This window comes from Bactrocera dorsalis, chromosome 2, assembly GCF_023373825.1.
Source record: "Bactrocera dorsalis isolate Fly_Bdor chromosome 2, ASM2337382v1, whole genome shotgun sequence".
Taxonomy (NCBI): Eukaryota; Metazoa; Arthropoda; class Insecta; order Diptera; family Tephritidae; genus Bactrocera; species Bactrocera dorsalis.
The window spans coordinates 71,412,127-71,439,227 of record NC_064304.1 but is presented as its reverse complement, the minus strand read 5'-3'; the positions used below and the strand labels follow the sequence as shown (position 1 = coordinate 71,439,227).

The following is a 27,101-nucleotide window of genomic DNA, read 5'->3' as shown; positions in this document are numbered from 1 at the left end:
CGAAAGAAATTTCGGAACTTAGGGTACACAGCATAGCGGAATTAAGTAGAAGAATAAAAGAAATAATAGATAATATAACAGAATATGGTGCACTAAGTGAAAATGGTGACACCATGAAAGAAATTTTTTCGGGAATGCTAATTCAGCGAATAAAACAATTAGCAGCAGGGACATTTGCAGATAACAAATGAAATTTATAAATTTGCTGGTTTGGATGAAGGCAATTTAAATCCTCATCTAAAACTAAAGGAAACCAATTTTCAAATCAATACCAGAAATAATAGTACTAACAATAACATACCACTTATCAAAACAGGCCACTTTCGGGGCAATATTGCTTACAACAAAATCAAAGCTTCTCAGGACGTTATCGTTCACAAAACCAAAATTCCTCAGGTCAACAGTATCGTCCACAATCTGGACAACATCAAATGAGTTCCTATGGACAACAAAATAACCATACAACACAGCCATCGGGGCAAAGTCATCAAAATTTTTCAAGGCAAACTCAAGCTATTCAAAACCATTTTAATTACTCGAGATAGCAAAGAAGCTCGGAAAATAGTAGACAACAATTTCAAAGAAGGGGACCTGAACCCATGGACGTGGACGCAATGAGTAAAAGAGGTGATCTACAAGAATCCAATATCAACGAAGAGTTTTTTACAAATTAGCCTCGGAATCTTGGGAAAATAAAATTATAATTGTATTAACGATTTTTGAAAAACAATTTTATGCTCTGGTTGACTCCGGCTCACCCACAAGCATAATGAAAAGATCTAGTTTTGAAAAATTTAAATTGCCAGTGCTTGAAAGTGAAAGCACTATGATAAATAATTTAAACGGAATAATTGAAATACCAAATATTAAGGTGAAGAGCCCTTGTCCAAAAGAATTCAAATATCCGGAAACGCCAGAATGAGATGGTTATTAATGGATTTTAATAAACCATATGATTTATTGATAGGAATGATTTCATTTTTAAAAATGTAAAAACAATTGATGTCGAAAAAATGACAATAATTTAAAAAAATGGTGCGAATCTTCCATTCCACATTAAAACTATCCAAGAGCAAGTTTATGCATTAGAAGGAAGTAAAATGCAAAATATTCAAATGGATCATTTAAAATCAAAAAAAAAATTAATGTATAAAGAAGGAGATGCATTGACAAACACAAACACGGTGGTCCACGAAATAAGAACCACCACAAACTAGCAAATCAATTCAAAAATATATATGTAGGTTACCTCCGAAACATGAGGAAAAAGCCATAAGGCAAATTAAGGAGCTAGAAAGACAAGGTATTATTCGGAAAAGTAGGAGTAAATATAGTTCACTTATTATCATAGTACCAAAAAGATGTGATAGCTTGTGAAATAAAAAATTTCGGTTAGTAATCGATTACCGTAGACTAAATCAAATAACTGTCGATGATAAATATCCTTTGTCAAACATTGATGAAATCTTAGACAAGTTGGGCAAGGCGCAGTACTTTAGCGCTCTTGATCTAGCCAAAGGTTACCATCAAATTTTAGTGGATTAAAAGGATATTGAAAAGACAGCTTTTGTATCTCCGGTGGGATTTTACGAATATATAAGAATGCCCTTCGGACTAAAAAATGCTCCGGCTACCTTTCAACGATTAATGAATGACATATTAAGAGAATACATAAATAAGATATGTGTCGTTTATTTGGATGACGTTTTAATCTTTTCTACGTCATTAGGCAAACATTTAAACTCATTAGAGAAAATTTTTTCAAAGTTAAAGGAACAAAATTTTTGGGGCATACCTTAACAAAAGAGGGAATTAAGCCAAATCAGGACAAAATAGCAGCAATACAAAATTTGATAATACCTAGAACTGAAAAACAATTAAAAAGTTTCTTGAGAGCCACTGGTTATTATATGGAAATTTATTAAAGACGATTCGAAAGTAACCTATCCAATGATTAAATATTTAAAAAAAGGTTATAAAATAAATTCAAGAGATCCGCAGTACATAGCTAGTTTTGAAAATTAGAAAACATTCAGCCCCATCACGCAATCCATCGTAGAGTGTTTTTTCGGGAAAGTTACGAAACTGCTATCATGCAATTCGAACAGTTCCGAAAGTAAGTTCGAAATTCGTAGAGTTGCGTTCACTGAATTCACTCGGAACGGAAAATTTTTAAGTTTAGCGGAATTTTTGTACGACAGGTTTGTGCTAACGGAGAAATAAATTTCCATATGTGAGAGTCATCATTGCTGCCAGGAAACTGAACATTCACATAACATATTTTCATTTTATTGTCACATATCTGCAAAACATTGATGAAGATGTTTGAAATGCGAACTTGTCACCAAACTTACAATCATGGCATTGATACTAAAGTATCTTTTGCGGTTATAATAGAGAAACTTATCTTTAGTTGGGGCAACGATTTATTATGTGTCTACACATAAAATCGCGCCTGGAAATCCGTATTTCTGAAAAAAATCCTTTTTCGCTTCCCTTTTTACAACATCGCTTAAATCGAGGTTTATCCACTGAGGGCACAAATGAGACTGAATCAATCCCAATACTTCTTTTAAGATGCAACAAAATGTTGACTGAGCCATTGGAATATCGAAGTCTTTAGCCACTCCATGCTGATAGCCTCCTTCAGCTAAAAACCGTAAAACTGAAGACAATCGATGAAGTAAAGATATGGACGAAGATCTTGAAGAACTTGCAATCCTCTCTAGAACATCGAGGACATACGTAAAGGCCGCCTTATTTAAGCGTTAGTTTTTAATAAACCTGTTTTAGAAAAATAATTTTAATAAAATTTAACAATGAATTTTTATGGATTTATGAACTGTACATTGTTTCGTCCACATCGAAAGGGTTACTCCTGTCCCTCAGTGATTTTCGGTGAATTTTTATATCACGCCGACTTCTCTCACGTTCTTCCTCAAGCAACATAAATGAAAACGTTAGCGAATACATATTTTTTGTTCGTAAAATCAATTTGAATATAAACGTTTCCACTTTTATTAATCCTAATTTTTATTTTTTCTTCTACACAGCTGATTTCGAAATGCCAAAATTCAAAATTAAGTCTGGCAACAAAAGTTTCGAATTCACATGAATTCAATGATAGCAAATTGTTCGTATTCGTAGCGGACATTCGTATTCGTAGCGTTGCTACGATGGATTGCGTGATAGGGCTGATTAATTTCATCGCATCCAATTTTAAAATTTCCTGAATATGATAAGGAATTTACTATTACAACGGATGCAAGTGATTACGTAATAGGTGCAGTGCTTTCTCAACAAGGTCAGCCAGTGTGCTACATTAGCAGAACGTTAAATAACCATGAACAGAAATATGCTACAATAGATAAAGAATTTCTAGCCATCATATATTTAATAACTTATTTCAGGCCGTACATATATGGCACAAAATTTAAAATTATAACTGATCATAGCTCAGGTTAGGGAGTTTTCACAACGTCACCAAAGGTGGCTGTTGAAACTGCAAGAGTTCAATTATGAAATGGAATATCAGAAAGGGAAAAATAATGATGTAGTAGTTTTTTTAAGCCGGATTGGAATCCAATTTAGAAATGTCAGGTACAATACATTCCGCAGACGAGGAGCTTTTATAAGACCCAAATTATAATAACCTATAGTCCCCAAACTGAAATCCAAATAATACCTGGAAGGAAAGTAATAGAGATTAACCCTATTGACACGTAGAACATATTGAAAAATATTTTCCGAAGACAGGGGCAAAGTGGGTATTTTTTCCGAAGTGGAGGAGGCCGATTGTCACAAAATTCAACTATTACTTATAAGCATGTTTTCTTGCAATAGTAAGTTGCAATTCATAAAATGTACAAAAAGAGCAACAGAAATTATGCAAGAAGAAGACCTGCATAAACAAATTTCACTTTACCATAGTAATGAGTCAATGCATAGCGGAATAAATGAGACTTACAATACACTTAAGGATAAAATATACTATCCAAAATTAAGAGAACATGTACAGCTAATTATAGGTAATTGCGAAAAATGCAAGCAAATTAAATATGGCAGAAAACCGATAAAGCCGAAGTTTAAACTAACAGAGACACCTTCATATAAAAATGAAATAATACATGTGAACATTTTTCATTTTAAAAAGCAGTCATTTGTCACAGTAATTGATAAGCTTAGAAAATTTGCGGCAGTCTATAAAATAAAAGATAGAAACTGGCCCGCAAAGAAAGCAATAATGATTGACCATTTTTCGAAATTCGGGAAACCATAGAAAGTCATTATGGACAACGAATTTAAGGCAGAACGATTACTGGCATATCTTTGGGTTGAAGAAATACAGGTTCATCTCACAAAGCCAAACAGCCATACAGGAAATGCGGACCTAGAGAGATTGCACTCAACCTTGTTGGAGAAACTAACAGGAATTGAGGACCCTGATCTTTCAACAGAGATGAGAATGCAGGTTGTTATAGGAAATTATAACGATCGGTACCATTCTACCATCAAATGCACACCTCGAATGGCAAGAGATGAAGTTTCTTCCAACGTTTTGACGATGCGAATGGAAACGTTCAAAAGAAACAGTATAGGTAAAAGAAACAAAGAAAGGGAAGACTATATAGAAACAAGAGAAGGTCCAATAAAAAACTACAAAAGAGTACGGCATAAAGATCAACCGTATTACCGAATTAATCCACTACAGAACGTTCATCCGACGAATATTAAAAGACCAATGAAATTGGCAAATATTGAAAACTCAAACGAAAGGGATGAAGATACATTTAGTTTAAAGGCATTTAATGGAGATAATAACACCTAAAAAAAAAAACAGGTTTTATTGCATAATTTTTGTAATACCCCAGTGGGTACGGGAGTCCAAGAATATACCCTCCATAGGCACTTATTTAAAACCAAACGGTTATAGAATAATAATTTTATTTTCACAGATGACGGGGACAATTGTGTTTTTTCAGTAACTATAACATTGGTGGCAGCACTCTTGCAAATCACATCATAGAAACGGAAGACTAGAAATAGTCAATGAAATAAGTACAATTTTATATATTATAAATCCACACAAAATAACAGAAATGGACGACCAGATTACAGAAAACATAGGGTAATGAAATAAATAATATAAAAGCTGTAAATACATGTGAATTTATATACAATAACAAAACCACAATACAGGAAATAAACGATGATACAGTAATAATAAGAAGTAATGAAACAAAACGGAGGTGATAGAAGAATCGCACTAAATAATAAATATGTAATTAAATTTGTAAATTGTAAAATAGAAATTTTGCAACAAAAATATAAAAATAAAAATCAAGAGCTACACACAAAAATTGGCATCTAATGATATCGCAAAATATTGAAAATGTAAAAGAAATTGAAGAATGAAATACCATAAAAATGTATCATATGGTATCAACCTAATATTAGTAATTATAGTAATGATAATAATATTAATCATTACAAGAATGGTAAAGAAGAAAACACCTCAAATCAAAATTGTAAATACAAGAACTCAGGTGAGTTTTTAATAGTAACGTTGGGAGAGTTACGTCATCAGACGACCCCACCACTCCTAAAATAAATAATAATTGTAAATATGTGTATTTTGCAACTATAAATACATATATACAATAGTTGCAAAATATCATAACCAAATACGGTACCATGATCGTGTATATACAAACACATATTTATATACTTATATACATGAATAAACGTTCTTGGTATCGTATTACCTAAATATTAAGTAAATTGATTACTTAAGTTATGCCGGGTCGTTGACAGTTATAATAAAATGTCGAATCAGCACAACGGCTGTAAGTAAATTACGCTAACCATAGTTGAAGAATGAAATGATAATTTAATAAAGAACCTGACGGCAAACCACACAGTACGGTAAATCGAGGTTTTTTATTCATTAAAAACATTTTCTGTTCCGTCAACAGAAAACGTAACTCGCACAAGATAATGCATCGCAGCGTGAACGTGATGCTGAATACGTCGTACTATTTTGGATGAAATGATGTGTGCTGCTTTTAATTACAACAATCTGATTGATTATAGATGGACGCAATTTGACCACATTGTTATCCGGCTAACTTTCAAGGTGAAATTCCCTGGATGTGTGGTGCTTATAGCAACGTGAGATTTCCAGCATTGAAAATTGCATCCGAACCGTTTTATTCATTAAGTTTTGGGACATCTCAAACGTCGAAGCTTTTTTTTGAGTAATATTCAACAATAAAATTCGACTTCAAACTTTTGAGGCTACAAAAATTATTATACTCTTGCAACGTGTTGCTGTTGGCAGTGAAAGGTTGTTGCAAAATTGATTGAAGCTATGATCTGAAGTGCCAAATCAAAAAAAAAAATTTTCTTGATGTCGCGTATCCCAACGATTCCAACTGATGTGTCATTTCAATTCAAACGATTTCAAATTAGTTTTCAAATTTCGAGCAATTAATATATATTTTTGTTTTTTAAATAAACGAATTTTATCTTAAAATAATTTTTTTTATTATTTCACTTTATACGTAGCGAAGCACGTACCGGGCCGCTATCATATATCTTAATATATAAAAATCACGTGTCACGTTGTTTGTTTTCGATGGACTCCTAAACTACTGAACCGATTTTAATGAAATTTTTAACACTGTGTTCAGTTTGGTCCAACTTGAAAGATAGGATAGTTTATAACTCTCCTTATAGTCGCACTATTTATTTATTGCAAATTATTTGTTTATTATTAGCAAAGAGCTTTCCACCAGTTGGTGGCGCTAACAGCGGTATTGAGTAAGTGCGGTATGTTACATTAGATGGCGCTAAAAACATTAAATGAAAATGCGTTGTTTGAAGTTTATATTATTTGTGGTAAAGTTATACGAGTATATGACTTCCAAAAAAATAAAAATTGGACGGGGCGAAGTTTGCCGGGTCAGCTAGTATATCTATATATATTTTTAAGTGAAGCTCATCTGCGATAAACTTTTCAGAGATATGATAGTTGTATCTCGGAATTTAGTCGCAATATTTTTAAACTCTCGCAGCGTATTGCAAAAAGTAAATAATTTTTAGTAAAAGTTGTTTGTATTTAACCCCTAAACTAAATTTTTGCTTAATATTAACTGTACGATTTTTATTACTTATTTCAAATATTTAGCTCGAGTTCCAATCTCATTTCCGTAGATTTTTACACAGAGTATAAAGTTTTCTTCCTAATATATATTATATTTTTCTCGATTTTTTAGAGTCACTGGGCTACCTTTGAATGAACACAACTTACCAATGATGCTGCCAAACGGCCAAATATTTGGGCAGTTGGTAAATATAGTGTAAAATAAAGCTAAATTTTTGTTATAAAAGTTTTTTTTTACTCTAGGCTGTACCTGAAATAACTAGAGAGGACGGTGCTGTAGTTTGTCCTATTACAAATACAAAATTCTCAAGCCCAAAAGTTGAAAAGGTTTTTGTAATGTAAGAAATTAAAATCTTGATATATATTTAGCATATACTGTAATTAATAATAAAAGTATATTATGCGTGAAAATATGCCGCGTAAGGGATGCATTCATTTAACTTAAGTTTTATTATTCGGTCTACGTAAGTAAAAGTAATTACTATTAAATATAGAACCGTCGATTTTGATACTCGAATTGAGTATCACGGATGTAATGTATCGAGGTGGTGTACAGATGTGTTGTTGTGCTCCTGTGTGGTCATGTATGAGTGTGGTAGTTATCATCACAATACACCACAGAATTCTGATGTTTTATATTGAAGTGTGCCATTTTCCCGGGAGGAGAGGTGTACTTGGAGGGGGAATGCAAGGTATGGAATTCTCATTAAGTAGATCGGGGGAAGTTGCTGTGCTCTTCGACTTGTCGCTCGCTGGCAAAGAACGAATGAGAAAACAAGTGGTCTCCGCTGGTATTCATGATCTACATGTCTACATCTAATATATTGCATCAATACCTTCAATACATGTTATACACTGCCGATCAACTGAATAGGTTCACATAAATTCGCTTGCATTTTCACATATTGATCGTACGCATAAGTATTTTTTAAAATCGTTTTAACTTAATATTTGTGTCAATCAGTGTGCGCTAGTAAAGAAGCGTTTGCTAAGTACCGTTACTTTGCATATTCTGTTTTGCTATTTATGTCACTAATTTCTGCGCAATTTTTTTTGTTCAACTTAATAGGTTCAGTTGAAAGATTTTTAGTTTGCGATTAAATTTGGCGGTGTGGCGACACATTTTTGATACAAAGATTTTATTTCATATATTTTCTTTAAATTAAATGAAAAATGGGACGCGGAGAACAATTATCCGAGTATGAAAGAGGCCAAATCGAAGCCTATCGTGAAAGTGGTCTTGGCCATAGCAAAATCGCTCTAAAAATTGGTCGAAGCCAAAATGTTATGAGTAACTTTTTGAGAAACAAAGCAGAATATGAGAAAAACATGACAGGCTGAGTCAAACACTCCAGGGCAGTCAGGAGGTATATTGTGCGAGCTGCGTCCAATTCGCATCTCTTAGCACCCAAAATTAAAGAAATTTGCGGTGTTACAGCCAGTGTGTCTACAGTTAAACGTGTGATTTCGTCGGATGATCATCTAAAAAGAATGAAACTTAAAAAAACCACCGCTAAATGATGCACGTAAAGCTTTTCGACTGCTCTTTGCGGATAAGCACATGAGCTGGACGAGCGAATGGCAGAAGGTGGGTTTTTCCGACGAAAAACAATTTAATTTAGACGGCCCTGATGGATACAACGTATGGGGGTAGCTATCGCGCAAGGTATATGAAGAAGGCAGGCAATTTGATTGCAAAACAACTTTAGTTGCGGCAATTAAAACAGCCTGGACAACAATTTCGCTGCAAATACTGCAAAATTTGTATAGCTCGCTTCCCGATCGTTTATATGAAGTTATATCGAAAAACGGCGGATTCACTCATTATTAAACTTATTAAATATTACTTTAGATTGCACTTAAGTATAAGCTAAGTTCCAAAATATGAAAATTGTTTTAAGTTACTTATATAATTTTAATTTTTTTAGGTTGAACCTTTTCAGATGAACGAAAAAAAAATCACTGATTTTGTTACCTTTCAGAAGAATAAATAAATAAGGAATAAATAATATGCTTTTGAAAAACCTTCTTCACCATTTTATTTTAATATGATTTAAGAATTAAGGAAAATAAAAATTATGTAAATCGGAAACTGGTTTAGGAATTATAGATAAATTCCTACCTCTGAGATCATGAACCTATTCAGTTGAGCGGCAGTGTATACAATAACTGTGCCCAAAAAATAAGGTGACATTTGAATTTAAACTGCGCGCGTCGAAGGATTTGGAGAATTATTTTTTTTTTTAGGTTGGTAGTACTGTCAGTGTCAAATTTTTTTATGTCAAATTTCATGTCAAAATTTTAATTAGTGTTTGAGATACGTGTCGTTTTGTAAGCTGCTAAAAGTGAGTTTTTCGTTTTTTGCGATGTCGAAATTTGTTGAGCAAAGCCAAAAAACTCAACCACCGTATTCACCTGATCTGGCGCCGTGCAACTTCTGGCTGTTCACCCAGCTCAAAAGACCGCTCCGGGGACACCGTTTTTATACGATAGAGGAGACCAGTGTTTCGAAGATTGGAAAATCCGTTGGCATAAGTGCATTGCATCGGGAGAAGATGAAATTAATTTGGAAGAATAAATAAAGAATTTTCAAAATAAATACAATGGGCACAGTTCAAAAACAATTAATTCAATTAATAATAGTATACAATATGTATGTATGTATATATGATGATATTCGGCTTTTTTTTTTAACTATTAATTTTTTTCAATCCCGTCACGAAATTTCCTTGGAAATACCCTAAAAAAATTCCCTAAAAATTTTAGCCCATAATATTAACATTAAGAACTGGACCAAGGCATGTAAACATTTTCCATTGAAAATATACTACAATCGTGATTTTTTTATCTTTAAATTCCTACAGTTCAGAGGTATTTTATGACATCGCTTTGACTTTGGACGCATATTTCTCAAAATTGTTCACTCTACGAAAGTGCCCAGTGCAACAAAGTCGTAACTTACACCGGCGAGGTGGTATGGGACTCTAAACCTGATTTTTCCACGAAACTCGCATTTGTTTGTATACATCTCGTAAATGAAGAGCTATAGAAAAAATGTTGATAACAAACTTGTATGAAATTATATTTACTATAAAAAAGATCCAAAGTTAAAACCTCTTCTTCTTCTTTACTGGCGTAGACACCGCTTACGCGATTATAGCCGAGTCAACAACAGCGCGCCAGTCGTTTCTTCTCTTAGCTACGTGGCGCCAATTAAATATTCCAAGCGAAGCCAGGTCCTTCTCCACTTGGTCCTTCCAACGGAGTGGAGGTCTTCCTCTTCCTCTGCTTCCCCCGGCGGGTACAGCGTCGAATACTTTCAGAGCTGGAGTGTTTTCGTCCATTCGGACAACATGACCTAGCCAGCGTAGCCGCTGTCTTTTAATTCGCTGAACTATGTCAATGTCGCCGTATATCTCGTACAGCTCATCGTTCCATCGAATGCGATATTCGCCGTGGCCAACGCGCAAAGGACCATAAATCTTTCGCAGAACTTTTCTCTCGAAAACTCGCAACGTCGACTCATCAGATGTTGTCATCGTCCAAGCCTCTGCACCATATAACAGGACGGGTATTATGAGTGACTTATAGAGTTTGGTTTTCGTTCGTCGAGAGAGGACTTTGCTTCTCAATTGCCTACTTAGTCCGAAGTAGCACCTGTTGGCAAGAGTTATCCTGCGTTGGATTTCAAAGCTGACATTGTTGGTGGTGTTTACGCTGGTTCCAAGATAGACGAAATTATCTACAACTTCAAAGTTATGACTGTCAACAGTGACGTGAGTGCCAAGTCGCGAGTGCGACGACTGTTTGTTTGATGACAGGAGATATTTCGTCTTGCCCTCGTTCACTGCCAGACCCATTTGCGTTGCTTCCTTGTTCGCGGGTGTTGAGCACGATGATATCAATATCATCGGCATACGCCAGCAGCTGTATACTCTTATAAAAGATTGTAACTGCTCGATTAAGTTCAGCAGCTCGAATAATTTTCTCCAGCAGCAGATTGAAGAAGTCGCACGATAGGGAGTCGCCTTGTCTGAAACGTCGTTCGGTATCGAACGGCTCGGAGAGGTCCTTCCCGATCCTGACGGAGCTTTTGGTCCCGCTCAATGTCAGTTTACACAGCCGTATTAGTTTTGCGGGGATACCAAATTCAGACATCGCGGCATAAAGGCAGCTCCTTTTCGTGCTGTCGAAAGCAGCTTTGAAATCGACGAATAGGTGGTGAGTGTCGATTCTTCTTTCACGGGTCTTTTCCAAGATTTGGCGCATGGTGAATATCTGGTCGGTTGTTGATTTACCAGGTCTGAAGCCACACTGATAAGGTCCAATCAGCTTGTTGACAGTGGGCTTTAATCTTTCACACAATACACTCGACAGAACTTTATATGCGATGTTGAGGAGGCTAATCCCACGGTAGTTGGCCAGATTGTGGGGTCTCCTTTTTTATGGATTGGGCATAGCACACTTAAATTCCAATCGTTGGGCATGCTCTCATCCGACCATATTTTGCAAAGAAGCTGATGCATGCTCCTTATCAGTTCTTCGCCGCCGTGTTTGAGTAGCTCGGCCGGCAATCCGTCGGCCCCTGCCGCTTTGTTGTTCTTCAGGCGGGCAACTGCTATTCGAACTTCGTCATGGCCGGGCAATGGAACGTCTGCTCCATCGTCATCGATTGGGGAATCGGGTTCGCCTTCTCCCGGTGTTGTGCTATCACTGCCATTCAGCAGGTTGGAGAAGTGTTCCCTCCATAATTTAAGTATGCTCTGGGCATCGATAACTAGATCACCTTGGGGGGTTCTACAGGAGTATGCTCCGGTCTTGAAACCTTCTGTAAGCCGCCGCATCTTTTCGTAGAATTTTCGAGCATTACCCCTGTCGGCCAGCTTATCCAGCTGTTCGTACTCACGCATTTCGGCCTCTTTCTTCTTCTGTCTGCAAATGCGTCTCGCTTCCCTCTTCAACTCTCGGTATCTATCCTATCCCGCACGTGTTGTGGTCGATCGTAACGTTGCGAGGTAGGCAGCCTGTTTTCTCTCCGCCGCGACACGGCACTCCTCGTCGTACCAGCTGTTCTTTTGCACTTTCCGAAAACCAATGGTTTCCGTTGCAGCTGTACGTAAGGATTTTGAAATGCCTTCCCATAGTTCCCTTATACCGAATTGTTGATGAGTGCTCTCAGAGAGCAGGAGTGCAAGCCGAGTAGAAAATCGCTCGGCTGTCTGTTGTGATTGCAGCTTCTCGACGTCGAACCTTCCTTGTGTTTGTTGGCGTGCGTTTTTTGCTGCACAGAGGCGGGTGCGAATCTTAGCTGCAACAAGATAGTGGTCCGAGTCGATGTTAGGACCTCGGAGCGCACGCACATCTAAAACACTGGAGACGTGTCTTCCGTCTATCACAACATGATCGATCTGGTTGGTGGTTTTTCGATCCGGAGACAGCCAGGTAGCTTGATGAATCTTCTTATGCTGGAATCTAGTACTACAGATAACCATATTTCGGGCCCCGGCGAAGTCGATCAGCCTCAACCTATTTGGGGATGTTTCCTCGTGGAGGCTGAATTTACCGACCGTAGTGCTAAAGATACCTTCTTTGCCCACCCTGGCGTTGAAGTCGCCAAGCACGATTTTGACATCGTGGCGGGGGCAGCTCTCATAAGCGAGCTCCAAGCGCTCATAAAAGTCATCTTTGGTCACATCGTCCTTCTCTTCCGTCGGGGCGTGGGCGCAAATCAGCGATATGTTGAACAACCTCGCTTTGATGCGGATTGTGGCTAGACGTTCATTCACCGGAGTGAATGATAGTACTCGGCGACTGAGTTAAAACCGCTATCATTAATACTTCTCGAGATATTCGGCTTTATATATATATATATATATATACTTAGTGTTATAGAAGCTAATTTCACTCTAATAAACAACTCATAATGGCCTATTATATTATATACAGTGATATACCTGATGGAATTCACCGCACAGGTGCCCCACTATTGCGATCTCCTTTGCCAAATAACAGTTGTATGTACATATATCTTAATTTGGTATTCAGTTATGTTACTATAAGTTTTTGTTTAATATTGTTTTGAGGGCGTATCAGTGGCCCCACTACGCTCATTTACGTCTTGTCCTCCACTTTTTACCAAGGAGTACTTACGTCAAGTTTAATGAAGATATCTCCATTTTTACTAAAATATAGTTTGCTTGGACGGACACACATGATTAGTTTTATGTTATAAAAGCAATCGATAGGTGAACAAAACTATTATCTTCTTCTTTACTGGCGTAGACACCGCTTACGTGATTATAGCCGAGTTAACAACAGCGCGCCAGTCGTTTCTTCTTTTCGCTACGTGGCGCCAATTGGATATTCCAAGCGAAGCCAGGTCCTTCTCCACTTGGTTCTTCCAACGGAGTGGATGTCTTCCTTTTCCTTTGCTTCCCCCGGCGGGTACTGCATCTAATACTTTCAGAGCTGGAGTGTTTTCGTTCATTTGTACATCTGCGAAAATTATACGATCGGTTCTATGAGGTCGTCATCTGCGCCGTGCTTCGCGTTCCATGCAGGTCCTGAAGCCCTTATAAAAGCTTTTGCGTAGAGGGTTGCACCCCCTCTTTAACGCTTGGCTCCTCCGTTGGAGCTTCCACTTTAGCTTCATCAGTTGTAGGATGCTTGATCTTACTTCATTAACGCTTTCCTCAGTAGCCTTGGGTCTGTGAGATCTCATGACTATGTACTAATTCCACCGTTTTGGTTCCTGAAGAGCCCCAGAGCATACTCGAAATGTTTGCATGCCCATTTGGTGTGGAACACCACCATGCTGTGCATGGGCGAAATGTCCTCCGCCCTTTTTGCATATAGGGGCTTTTCCAGCCCACTAGCATGGGAGAGATATCCTGGAGCCAGTTAACACTCCACTCAACCTTGGAATCGACTCGCAGCATGCCGCCCATGAAGTAAGCCCTTTGGAATGATACCGGGTACCCACATCCTCCGTATACCTCGGATACGGATAGCTAGAAATGGAGCACAGTTAATACCATACGTAACGGTTTGAAATTCAAAATCTTCGATAGGGTCGTTGGGGGATTTCCTAAATAAGATTCTTTGAAACGGAGTGTGTTTGCTTTCAACGAGTATTTGGCGATACATTTTTTGAATATCTGCCTTGAATACGATTCGAAACATTCGCCATTGTTGTTGTTTCTGTGGGTTGTATTTTTATAGATTTGCTCACAAACTATATCTGAAGTTGAGGGTAGAGGCTTTCTTGGAACTTCTTCAACTTCCCAGAATTGTGTGAGCAACTTGTCTGGGGTCATCTTATTGAAAAATGACATTATTGAGGGTGATAAGGGTTTTTCACTTCCGATCAATATGTCGACTGGTCTGGATTTATAAAAGTGAGGCTCAGCTAAACTAAACCCGAAATCTGTATTAGTGACGATCGTATTAAGTGAGTGAGTGGGTAAAATATCGGTTGAAGTTTTTAAGATAAACGCGTGTGTTGTTATCTTAAACTCCTTTCTTGTCGGGTAACGAAGGGTGAGTTCACAAATTTTGGTGGGTGTTGCCGAAACGGTGTTGTTCAATACAGTCAGTTGTGCATTTTTCTTGAACGTGAGTATGTCCAATTTTCTGTGGAATTTCTCTGAAATAAAATTGTCTTCTGACCCGGAGTCGACTAGTGCGCGAGCTGTGAACATTTGCCCTTTGTATAAAACTCGGACTGAGACAGTACCTAACAAAATCTGCCTCCCACTGAAGTTTTGTGGGTCTTGGAATTTATTTTTAGTGGACTGTAAGAGGGTTGTGTAGGCTTCCGGAATTATATTGGTATTAAGGGTTTGGGAGGTACTACTGGTGTTTGGGTCAAGAGGCGGGTTTGAGGCTCTTGATCCTTGCGGGGGGATTGGGAACGGGTTGGTGTATCCCTATGCAGAAGTGTGTTATGTTTCTTTCTGCATATTCTACAAGAGTACTTGCTCTTGCAATCTCTGAAACTGTGAGATAATGCAAGGCAATTGAAGCAATAACCATTATTTTTTATTATGGTTATTCGGGTCTCAACATTCATTTGTATGAACTTTGGGCATTCTCGAATGGAATGTTGAGTTCTACAAAGCTTACAACTTTCAATGTCTTGAGATTTTTTTTTTAAAGTTGTTGCCTCTTGCCGGAAAGATTAGCGTGAAATGTGCTGAACTTCCTGTCTTTTCCTTTTCTATAGGATCTACTGTCGGATTGGGTCACTGGAACGGGGTCAGTCAGATTTCCTACTACTTTCAAAGATTTATATCGATGTGTGAGAAACACGTCGAAAGTTTTCCAGGGTGGTATTTCCGAGTTATCTTCTAGGGTGTCCTCGAATTGGTGAAGTAGAGTTTTGGGTAGTTTTAATCCGCATATGAAGATTAAGATGGGGTCCCAGCTACTAGTGTCTATGTACACTTTGTGCAGATTTGTGAGACAATTGTTGACGGTTCTCTGAAAGTGTTTAATGGCGCTTCCACTTTCTTGGGTTGCTTGGGGTAGGTTGAATAAAATTTTCAATTACGCGTTGACCTGAACTCGCTTGTTCTCATATTGGAATACCAGGTCCCTCCATGCAATCAGGAAACCATCATTTATTAAGGGTGCGTTTTTTTTTAATGGAACAGTCTTTCCAAGTTGCTGGTTTTGTGATTGTTTACGTATATAGCCGTAAACATATCTCGGAATGAAGGCCAGGTTGAGAAATCTCCATAAAATATGTCCGTATCACAAGGGGGTAGATGAATTGAGGGTCCTATGTCCCGCGATGTATATTCCTCTGAAACTCGTTCCTTTATTATTGGGGTTGGGGTCTTATGATCATCAATAGCTTGATTGATGTATCTAAACATTTCAAATACAATTGATGACCTTTTTTAAATTTTTCTTTGATTTTTTCTAAATCAATCGTTTCACCGGGTTTTTGGTGGGTTCGACGAAAAGTATCGTACGACTTGTTTGATCTAATACAAAGGTTCCAATCAAAAATGCTTAGAACTATCACGTGTTCACCATGGTACATGCGTAACGAAAATATCCATAAAGATCTTGGTATTCCTATGGTAAAAAAAGAAGTAGAAGACAGCAGAATTAAATATAAGTATATCTAAACTCCGAGATCACCCAAACCCTTTGGCTAATGCTTTGGTACATTCCTGCGATCAAACACGACTTAAAAGAAGAGATATGCCTGCGTATTAAAGAGCGACGTAACACCAAAACAGCTCAATCACTTGCTTGAGTCTGTCTAGTTTTTAAATAGATTTAAGATTTCATTACTTATTGTTAGGCTTTAAGAAAAAGCAGATACAATAAATAACATAATTTTGAAGAAAAAAAAAAGGAATTGCGTCAGGTATAAATCAGAATCGCCATTCTTCCTCTCCACCCATGTTTTCACGTTTCTGATTAGTTTATATGTACACCTTCCATTTTCTGCTAGGTCTCAGCGCCTCTGCTACTCACATAAGCTTTCCTCACTTTCCTTATTTCGCTCCGCTGTTGTTGATTTTTCGTAGACTCTTTTGAGCTCTAACGCCATTATGTCCGGTGGTATGATGTCCGATATGACCCCGGCCGCCTCGTGTGACACTGTGCGGAATCCACAAATAACTCTTATTGCATTCAGCCGAGTTAGAGATCTTGCTTTCTTCGCGTATGTTTTATTATGCATTGCTGGTCCCCATATTGGCGCCGCATACATTAACCGATTGACTCACTTTAGGCAAGAGTGCTCGTTTGCCCTGGCTTGGTCCTCCAATATTAGCTATCATCCTGGATGGGGCCACCGTTATTCGCGTCGCTTTTGCACATGCTTTTTCAATGTGCGTGTAATAATTAAGCAGCGTGTCTATTACAACGCCTAGGTATTTTAACGAATGCTGAGTCGTTATGCTATGGCCATTAATATTAAAAGTAGAATTTTCTATATTTTTTCACTGAGCCTTTTGGTACCTTCCCGTCACCCTATACTGCTTTGGCCCCTCACCTGTATCGTAGAGTAGCAGCCTATTCGACAGGTATTTGGAGATAATTCTCAACAGATACCTCGGTGTTCCTTTGCATTCGAGAGCGCTCATTATGTATGGCCAATACGCAGATTAAACGCATTTTTAACGTCAAACTTTACGACTGCGCAGTATTTGTTCGTACCATACATCCACTTCGTTCCTTCGATGGCCTTGCTTGCCACATTTGTCACTTTTGTGATCGCACCTGTGCTTACGAAAACCAAATTTGTTTTCGGCGAGTCCTGGATATTCCTGCTCTAGATGCTTCTCCAGACGTATGCATATTATTCTCTCCAAGATATTTCCAAGCGTGTCTAGCATGTAGAGAGGGCGGTACGAGATTGGTTCTCCAGCCGGTTTGTGTGGTTTCTGCAAAAGCACTAGGCGCTGTTTCTTCCATTCTTTTGGAAAGACACCTTCTTGCAAACAGCGGGTAAATAGCTGTAAGAAGGGGCTCGCTTTGTGTGTTATAGCCGTTTTTAGGGCCTTGTTGGAGATTCCGTCTAAACCCGGTGTTTTGGTATTTCCAAACCTTTTGGCTGCATCTATCACTTCATCGTCGGTGACCGATGGTGAGTCTATTACCGTATATATATTTGATAATACAGATCCTTCGTTCCTCTGCGTAGGAACGCGATGTTTTTCAATAGAGTGGGACAGGTTGGTGCTCTCCGTTTGCTTCCTTTGAGTTTTGTCATCACTATTACGCATTCTCATCGGCATTTTCGCAGAGCTCTTTGAAACAGGAGAGTTTGCTTCTTTTGATTGCTTTCTTGAGCTCACGGCATTTACTTTTAAAATTTTCGCGCAGGTTTTCGTATTCTGGTGAACTTCGTCTTCTCTGGCAGGAGCGCCTGGCTTTGTTGCAGTCAGTTCTCAGGCTGTCGATTGCACTATTCCACCAGTATGCAGGTTGTCTATAAGCGTTAGCGCCTTGTTTTTTCCTGCACATTGCAGCGTCACATGCTTTGCTGACATGCCTCACTAATATCTCCGCCTGTCGTTCTGTATCTTCTACATTTGTGATGTTGTCATCTAGCATAAGCCGAAAGAGATTTTCGTCGAACGTTTCTGCTTTCCATCCTTTTGTCTGTACCATCTTTGTGTGCGCGTATGTTCCATTCCTGGGTTTTCCGATCTCCATTATAATAGCTAGGTGGTCACTATGCGTATAGAGGTCAGAAACTACCAGCATGTTGATCGTACTAACGGGCTACTAACAAACGTGATGTCAATCCATTTTTTTCGAAAGTGTTCCTATTTCCAGTATTCAATAGCACAACTTCGAGCGATGAAAAGGCCTTGAGTAGAGCGTCTCCTCGTTTGTTCGTACTAACACTTCCCAAGTCCACAGCCCATACGCTAAAATCACCTGCTACGACGATATTTGTAGTTGTTAGGACTTCCTGTACAAGATCATCCAATATCTTCTCAAACGAGCCTTGTGGGACACTCGGTGGGATATAGCAACTATAAAAGTTGATTCCACAGATCTTGGCTCGTGTGAAGTAGGCCTTTCCTAACAGTGACTTTTCTTGGAAAACTTTGCCTCCACATGACCATATGGCAGCTTTGCTGGAGGTGTCTGAGGCCCATGTGGCGTTGTCTACGTTCTTATACTGTTCGCACAGTATTGCTACGTCCATCTTCTCTTCAAAGACAGTTTGTTTAAGCAACTCTTGAGCAGCTTCGCAATGGTTCAGGTTTAGCTGGATAACTTTCATTTATTGTATTTTTTATATGGTTTCTGATATAGAGGGCATCTTTTACTACCTATTTGGTGGTTTGAGTTTTCCCTCCTCTTGCTCTTGCAAGCACCACAAGACGGAGTCTTGTCACACGTCTGTGCGAAGTATCCTTTCTCACCACATCTTAGACAGCACTTGCTCCTGTCATCCGAATTGCTACATGCTGCTGCCAGATGCCCATATTCAAGACACCTGAAACAGCTGTTCAAATTTGGTTTTTCCCTTAGCCTGCAGACTACCCAACCTATCCTAATTTTCCGCTCGTTTAGCAGTATCCTTTCTTCCAGCGCAGGGAGGCTTACTACCGCTACCTGCGTACCCGCATATGCCTCCCTGAGGTTTTTAATCGCACTCACATCAAAATTATTTAGATCTTTCACCTCTCCGTATAGCCTCCGAAATGTCCTCTTTGGTTGTGATTTCGTCCAGATCCCGAATTTCTACTTTGACTTCGTGGGTAAGCGCTTTGATTTGTGCCTGGTCCCCTAACAGTTTACTTATTTCGCCCTTTAGTTCGCTCGTACTTTCCATTTGTGTTTCTTTGAGTTCCAGAAATATTTCTTCTTTGGCTGTTTTCCGAATACGCGATACATTTTGCCCGCGTTTCTGCAGATTTTTTTCTTTTGTCACCTTCATAAGGATGTCTATATAGGACATATCTCCAGAGCGCGCTATGACTATAGCATCGGGCCGTGGGGGTGGTTTACGGTTAATCTTCTTGTGGCTTTGTGGCTTGCGCTTGACACTTACCCAGCCGTCCTCGTTTTGTGCTTCCTCTCTGACCTTATGAGGGCTATTTCCCGATGTCTTTTTGTTCGCTCCGCTTGTTGGTTTTTCGGCGCCTCTTCATGCATCGTTTTATTTCTTTTAGGCGGTGTTTTCCGTTTCGGCGGGTTTTCCTCCCGCGGCCTCTTCGGTGTTGTTTCCGTGGTTGCGGTCTTGAGCTGCACATTCCGTCTTGCTTCCATCATTCCTGTGTGCTCCTCCAGGGCTTTTGAATATAGCTTTGCTATAGAACTAAGAATGTCCCTCATGTTGTTATTTATAGACCGCTGCGGTGGATGCATTGCTTTGGTCAGCCATTTCCTAGTTCAGAAATGTAGTCCACAGGATGTTGTGCCACTTTGGGGTGTGCTATCTTCTAACACCGGTGGCGATGACCTCGCGCGCACTGATTTATTTACTGTGGGCGTCTGATTAGGCGATCGGGCTATCCTCGATACCCACCTGAAGGGATCTACTTCCGCATTTGCAGTCCTCACAGTCAGATCTACCTCTGATCTCGAATTTTCAGCACGACTGTTCATTAAATGTCCAAAAATGCTGCTTCAATTATTTGTGTTGTTTGTATTGTTATTGTTTCTCGTATTATTTTCCATTTGCTTCTTTTTCAACAGCGCATCGTGTGTAGGGGGGTGGGCCGAAATAAACTGAAACGGGTATACCCTCGGGAACAATGCCCCTACCCCAGTTCTCTGAGGCCAGTCCTTCGCTTTGCCCGTCCCGGAAAACACGTACGGACCGGCGCTCACCCGGGGAACATAGGGTACTACTCCTATGCCCAATGCACACTTCCTGACCAAGGACCGAAGTGGCTGCTTACTGACACACGCTGCAGCTAATACCTCGCCAGAGGCAAGCTCACATCACCCTCTCCCTTTCGTCAGCGGAGAAGTCGCTGGCGAATAGTTCAAGGGACTCCCAGAATGCTGCGTTGTGTACCGGTCTTCTTTTTCTTAATTGGCATAGAAACCGCTTACGAGATTATAGCCGAGTTAACAACCGCGCGCCAGTCGTTTGTTCTTTTCGCTACGTGGCGCCAATTGAATATTCCAAGCGAAGCCAGGTCCTTCTCCACTTGCTCCTTCCAGCGGAGTGGAGGTCTTCCTCTGCTTCCCCCGGCGGGTACTGCGTCGAATACTTTCAGAGCTGGAATGTCTTCGTCCATCCGGACAACATGACCTAGCCAGCGTAGCCGCTGTCTTTTAATTCGCTGAACTATGTCAATGTCGTCGTATATCTCATACAGCTCAACGTTCCATCGAATGCGATATTCGTCGTGGCCAACGCGCAAAGGACCATAAGTCTATCGCAAAACTTTTCTCTCGAAAACTCGCAACGTCGACTCATCGGTTGTTGTCATCGTCCAAGCCTCTGCATCATATAGCAGGACGGGAATTATGAGCGACTTATAGAGTTTGGCTTTTGTTCGTCGAGAGAGGACTTTACTTTTCAATTGCCTACTCAGTCCGAAGTAGCACCTGTTGGCAAGAGTAATCCTGCGTTGGATTTCCAGGCTGACATTGTTGCACGATAGGGAGTCGCCTTGTCTGAAACGTCGTTCGGTATCGAACGGCTCGGAGAGGTCCTTCCCGATTCTGACGGAGCTTTTTGTGCTGCTCAACGTCAGTTTACACAGCCATATTAGTTTTGCGGGGATACCAAATTCAGACATCGTGGAATAAAGGCTTCTCCGTTTCGTGCTGTCGAAAGCAGCTTTGAAATCGCCGAAGAGGTGGTGTGTGTCGATTCTCCTTTCAGGGGTCTTTTCCAAAATTTGGCGCATGGTGAATATCTGGTCGGTTGTTGATTTACCAGGTCTAAAGCCACACTGATAAGGTCCAATCAGTTTGTTGACGGTGGGCTTTAATCTTTCACACAATTCGCTCGACAGAACCTTATATGCGATGTTGAGGAGGCTAATCCCACGGTAGTTGGCGCAGATAGTGGGGTCTCCTTTTTTATGGATTGGGCACAGCACACTTAAATTCCAATCGTTGGGCATACTTTCGTCCGACCATATTTTGCGAAGAAGCTGATGCATGCACCATATCAGCTCTTCGCCGCCGTGTTTGAATAGCTCGGCCGGCAATCCATCAGCCCCCGCCGCTTTGTTGTTTTTTAGGCGGGCAATTGCTATTCGAACTTCTTCATGGTCGGGCAATGGAACGTCTGCTCCATCGTCATCGATTGGGGTATCGGATTCGCCTTCTCCTGGTGTTGTGCGTTCACTGCCATTTCAGCAGGCTGGAAGTGTTCCCTCCATAATTTAAGTATGCTCTGGGCATCGGTGACTAGATCATCTTTGGGGGCTCTACAAGAGTATGCTCTGGTCTTGAAACCTTCTGTAAGCCGCCGCATTTTATCGCAGAATTTTCGAGCATTACCACTGTCGGCCAGCTTATCAAGCTCTTCGTACTCACGCATTTCGGCCTCTTTCTTTTTCCGTCTGCAGATGCGTCTCGCTTTCCTCTTCAGCTCTTGGTATCTATCCCATCCCGCGCATGTTGTGGTCGATCGTAACGTTTCGAAGTAAGCAGTCTGTTTTCTCTCCGCTGCGGTAGGGCACTCCTCGTCGTACCAGCTGTTCTTTTGGACTTTCCGAAAACCAATGGTTTGGGTTGCAGCTGTACGTAAGGAGTTTGAAATGCCGTCCCACAGTTCCCTTATATCGAGTTGTTGACGAGTGCTCTCAGAGAGCAGGAGTGCAAGCCGAGTGGAAAATCTTTCGGCTGTCTGTTGTGATTGCAGCTTCTCAACGTCGAACCTTCCTTGTGTTTGTTGGCGTGCGTTTTTAGCTACACAGAGGCGGTTGCGAATCTTGGCTGCAACAATATAGTGGTCCGAGTCGATGTTAGGACCTCGGAGCGCACGCACATCTAAAACACTGGAGACGTGTCTTCCGTCTATCATAACATGATCGATTTGGTTGGTAGTTTTTCGATCCGGAGACAGCCAGGTAGCTTGATGAATCTTCTTATGCTGGAATCTAGTACTACAGATAACCATATTTGGGGACCCGGCGAAGTCGATCAGCCGCAACCTATTTGGGGATGTTTCCTCGTGGAGGCTGAATTTACCGACCTTAGTGCCAAAGATACCTTCTTTGCCCACCCTGGCGTTAAAGTCGCCAAGCACGATTTTGACATCGTGGCGGGGGCATCTCTCATAAGTGCGCTCCAAGCACTCATAAAAGGCATCTTTGGTCACACCGTCCTTCTCTTCCGTCAGGGCGTGGGCGCAAATCAGCGATATGTTGAAGAACCTCACTTTGATGCGGATTGTGGCTAAACGTTCATTCACCGCAGTGAATGATAGTACTCGGCGACGCAGTCTCTCTCCGACCACGAATCCCACACCAAACTTACGCTCCTTTATATGGCCACTGTAGTAAATGCCACAAGGACCTACTCGTCTCTGTCCTTGTCCCGTCCATCACATTTTTTTGACGGCGGTGATGTCAGCCTTTGTTTTTACGAGGACATCAACCAGCTGGGCAGCGGCACCTTCCCCATTAAGAGACCGGACATTCCAGGTGCATGCCCTCAATTCGTAGTCCTTATTTCGTTTGCCATTGTCGTCATCAAAAGGGGGGTTTCTCATCCGAGGCTGTTTACACTTTTTCATTGGGGGTGTTTTTTTACGTGGCGGTTCCCAAACCCAGCGCACAACCCTAGGCAGGGGATGTTTCGTCTTCTCACTTTAGCTCGCCTTCAAACAGATGTTCTTAGGCTACCCAGAGGATACGTGGTCAAAGGCCGGAAGTCGTGAGCTGCTTGAATATATGTAAAAGTTTCTGGCCACTCCCAAGTGAATGGCGATCAGAGAACTTTCCTCACTTGCGTGAACTTCTACCCATGACTCCATCCTTCTGACGTCGTGTACCGGTCATGTAGATTTAATCAGCCGCACCTAACATGGTGAACTGACGCTGACCAGGAAGCCGCCCATTATGGATCCGTCGCGCCTGGATTTTTTTTATTACACAACATGCCCTTGCATGTTGCGGGGGACACATATTACAAAGGGGCGGTGTCGATTCGCCCACTGTAGCACGAGTTTCAACGGTCTTGCTGGATTTTATACCGCAACCTCCGCTCCTGCCGCTTCTCGTCGGGGATTTCTTATTCATTTAATCTTATTTCGCAACTAATCTGCTACTACCGGCCGTCCGGCTATCCCTGACCTGCCAGCCCCCCGGTCGTTTAAAGTTCAGCGACGGTGACTATTTCCTTGGACATTTAGAGTCCCACCGGGTTGATTGGGAGGGTGAAAATATGTACGTGTACAAATCCTGATGATCCGAAATCCTGATCCAAACGATGGGTGGGTTTATTTTATTTTATTAGGCAGCCAATCCAGGTTGCCGGTGTGCCAAATTAAATAAAAATGATTAGAATTCGGGTAATTAACAATTCAGTTTGTGTATTTGAGGATGTGTAATATATGTATATGGGTGTTAGTATATACAATTGTGTGGGTATGTGTGGATATATGTATACTTATAATTTGGGTTATTTGAAATATGTATAAAGATAATTCTTATATAACTTATGGGGTAATTTCTAAGTATAATATAAGTTTTATGTAAAACCTGATGTGGTTACTAATTCCCGCGTTGATTTTCAAAGGTTCTGCTGCTGTTGTTGCTGCTGGTTGTTGTTGTGGCTGCTGCTATTTTTGGCGCCTATGTGTTCGTCCGCTATGGTGATTCGTTTTATTGTGTCTTTCTGTTGTTATGTTGTTGGTATCTACGGCGGACTTTATACCCTTAATTACAACAACTAGGCTCTTAGAGCTCTTTAGTTGATACGAATAATAATTCTTGTTTTTATTTGATAAATATTTAACGATTTCCATAAAACTTTTTTCAGTGTAGGACTGAATTTTTGTTTCATCTATATTGCCTTTTTTCAAAGGCACTATATGAAAATTGTTAGTACCTACAATTTCACTTTATTTCGCAACGAGAGTATAACTGCGACGTGCGCGCAAATATTTTGGAGGTGGTTTGGTATTAACGACTGTGGTGGTACCCTTCGCATCGTCGTCTGAACCATTGCTTAGTAAGGCAAATCTGTTGCCATTTAAAACTTCAGTTTTATTTTTATTTGGTGTGCCGTCTTGACATTTTTTAGGATTGACCGCTAACTTTATATTAACGTAGCGGTCAATGCCAGTTTGTACAAAAGAGCCTTTTTTATTGGTACATTGTCACCTTGCGTTGTGATTTTTTCGTTGCCTGCGCGCTTGCTGGTACCAGTCTGGTTGCTGTCAGCGCATTTGTTGCTGCCCGATTGTTGTTTTCTGTTGTTTCTGCTGACTTCGTCCTTTGCTTCGTTTCCTTTTTAGCTGACCGCCGCGATGACTCATCATCGCCTTAACACTTTTTATTGCCAGGAATTGTTATAGTTTTTGGGTCGACATAGCTGAAGTAGGCATTTAAGGAATGCCTACGGCCTTGACGGTGAGACTGTGAAGCACTCATTATTGTTTTTAATTTTTTTTTTTTTTGTTTTCACTTTTTGATTAGTACAATATTAGTTTATGTTTATTACTATTAATTTTTGTGCACTCTTCTTTATGTTTGTTTACAATTTAATAATTTTTTTTTTTATTTTTTGCTTGATTATTATTAGTTTTTTTTTTTTGTAAAGACAGAATTTACGTAGCGAATTAAATTAACACGTCCGTACGCTTTAACGATATGGTAGTTATACGACAGAAAACATTACCCCAAATGATTCGAGACTTAGTCGCATCGAAAAACGTATCTCGGCGCAGAAAATAAAACAAGAGTAGTTGACATACGTACCTCTCAGTGAACAATTACCCGCCCAGTAATAACAATAGTCACCTTACCAAATAATTAATATTATTTCCTTATAGTGACATGGCCCTTTAAACTAGTTTGAAACCAATTTGAAGCCGACAGAGCAGGCCCACATTCATCGTGCGTTCAGAGAGAACAACAAAAAGCGAAGAAAACTTGCACAGGCACAAAGGCCTTCCAACGTTATTGACTAAGCCGACCCTTATACCGACTGTTATGATCTAAATAAAACACGATGGTAAATGGAATAAAATACGAGCCATAATTAACCCGACCCGAAAGGTCAGAGCTGGTTCAGAGATTAAAGTTATCGAAAACGTACCACGACTCGCATCATATACCAGTATACAAAGTCGTCAAAGGATCATTAACTGATTCCGACTGGCATGTCGAAACTAACTGTCTTATGACACCTGATTTACCAACCCAAGCCTATAATCGTGACTTAAGTGGCGAAATCGTCAAGAAGTTGTTATTTATATTATATATATGTATATGTATAATATATTATTATTTTTTCAATTCTATTTCTTAATGTTACCATAATTAAAGTTATATCATAATAATAATTGTTTGCAAGAAAAAGAAAAGAAACTTGTCATACAATATATGCAACTTTATAATAAATTAAGTTGATTTTATATGCATATGGAGTAGAATGTAAAATTATATATAAGTCGTGGATTTGTATTGCCCACCTATTAATCTTAATTGTTGTGATTATAGTAGATCGATTGAAGAAGCAATAAAAAATTGCATAAAATATAAATAAAATATCAACTGATTCATTAAATCCTTTTCCTTTAAAATATATATAAGGGTCTGAATTAATAAAATATATTACATAAACAAGTAAGAAAGTAGTAAGTTGTTAAAACACAACATTTGCAAATGGCAAGAATTAAAGCCCGAAAAATTAGGTTTATTAAATTATACTAAAAATGTTGCAAAAAATTCAGCATTCATTATTTGATGAAATCGTCAATAAACTACAATCAAATCTGGTATCTTCTTGACTTACTTATATTGAAGGCAATAAACTTTAACTTAGTTTTATTGCTATATATTTTTTTTTTTAGTCAACTAAAATAGGGGTATTCTCTTGCTCTTGCAAGATTGCAGATTGCAAAAATACTACACCGAAATATACAAGGGCACGAGAGCACCCATTGCAGAATCTAGTGATATATGAGCGACTGATTCGGTCAATTTATTGTAAATTACTATTGTGCATGGCTATTGTGAATTGGCGCACCTTCTGAAATTATAAAATATAATTAAAATTTACCTTTCTCAACAATTTAACGACGTAATATGTCTTTATGTAAAATGGCAACTACAACAGGGTTGCAATTTTATTTTTGCGTGACATTGCACGCTAATATACATGGGTTTGGTCTGACATATTTCACAGCCCTTGCAAATATTTTTCTGCGTGTGTTTGTTGTTGTGCCGTTGTAAATCTGCAATGCTTGCACCGTGCACCGGGTTTTGCAAGAGCAAGAGAATACCCCTAATATATTCAAATGAGATGCATA

General features: G+C 39.6%; 1 protein-coding gene across 2 annotated transcripts in view; it reads left to right on the top strand.

Moving 5' to 3' along the window:
• The window catches only part of LOC105226842 (E3 ubiquitin-protein transferase MAEA), a 133,485-nt gene extending 107,279 nt beyond the window's left edge, over positions 1-26,206 (top strand). The window contains exons 6-7 of one of the 2 annotated variants that reach the window (XM_049450115.1): positions 7,278-7,350; positions 7,409-7,605. In XM_049450115.1, coding sequence (XP_049306072.1) covers positions 7,278-7,350; positions 7,409-7,507 — 172 coding nt within the window. In that variant the 3' untranslated portion in view covers positions 7,508-7,605. Of the gene's footprint in view, positions 1-7,277; positions 7,351-7,408; positions 7,606-25,619 lie in introns of those variants that run through there. The other variant, XM_049450116.1, reaches the window with a different exon arrangement.
• Positions 26,207-27,101: the final 895 nt, after the last annotated feature.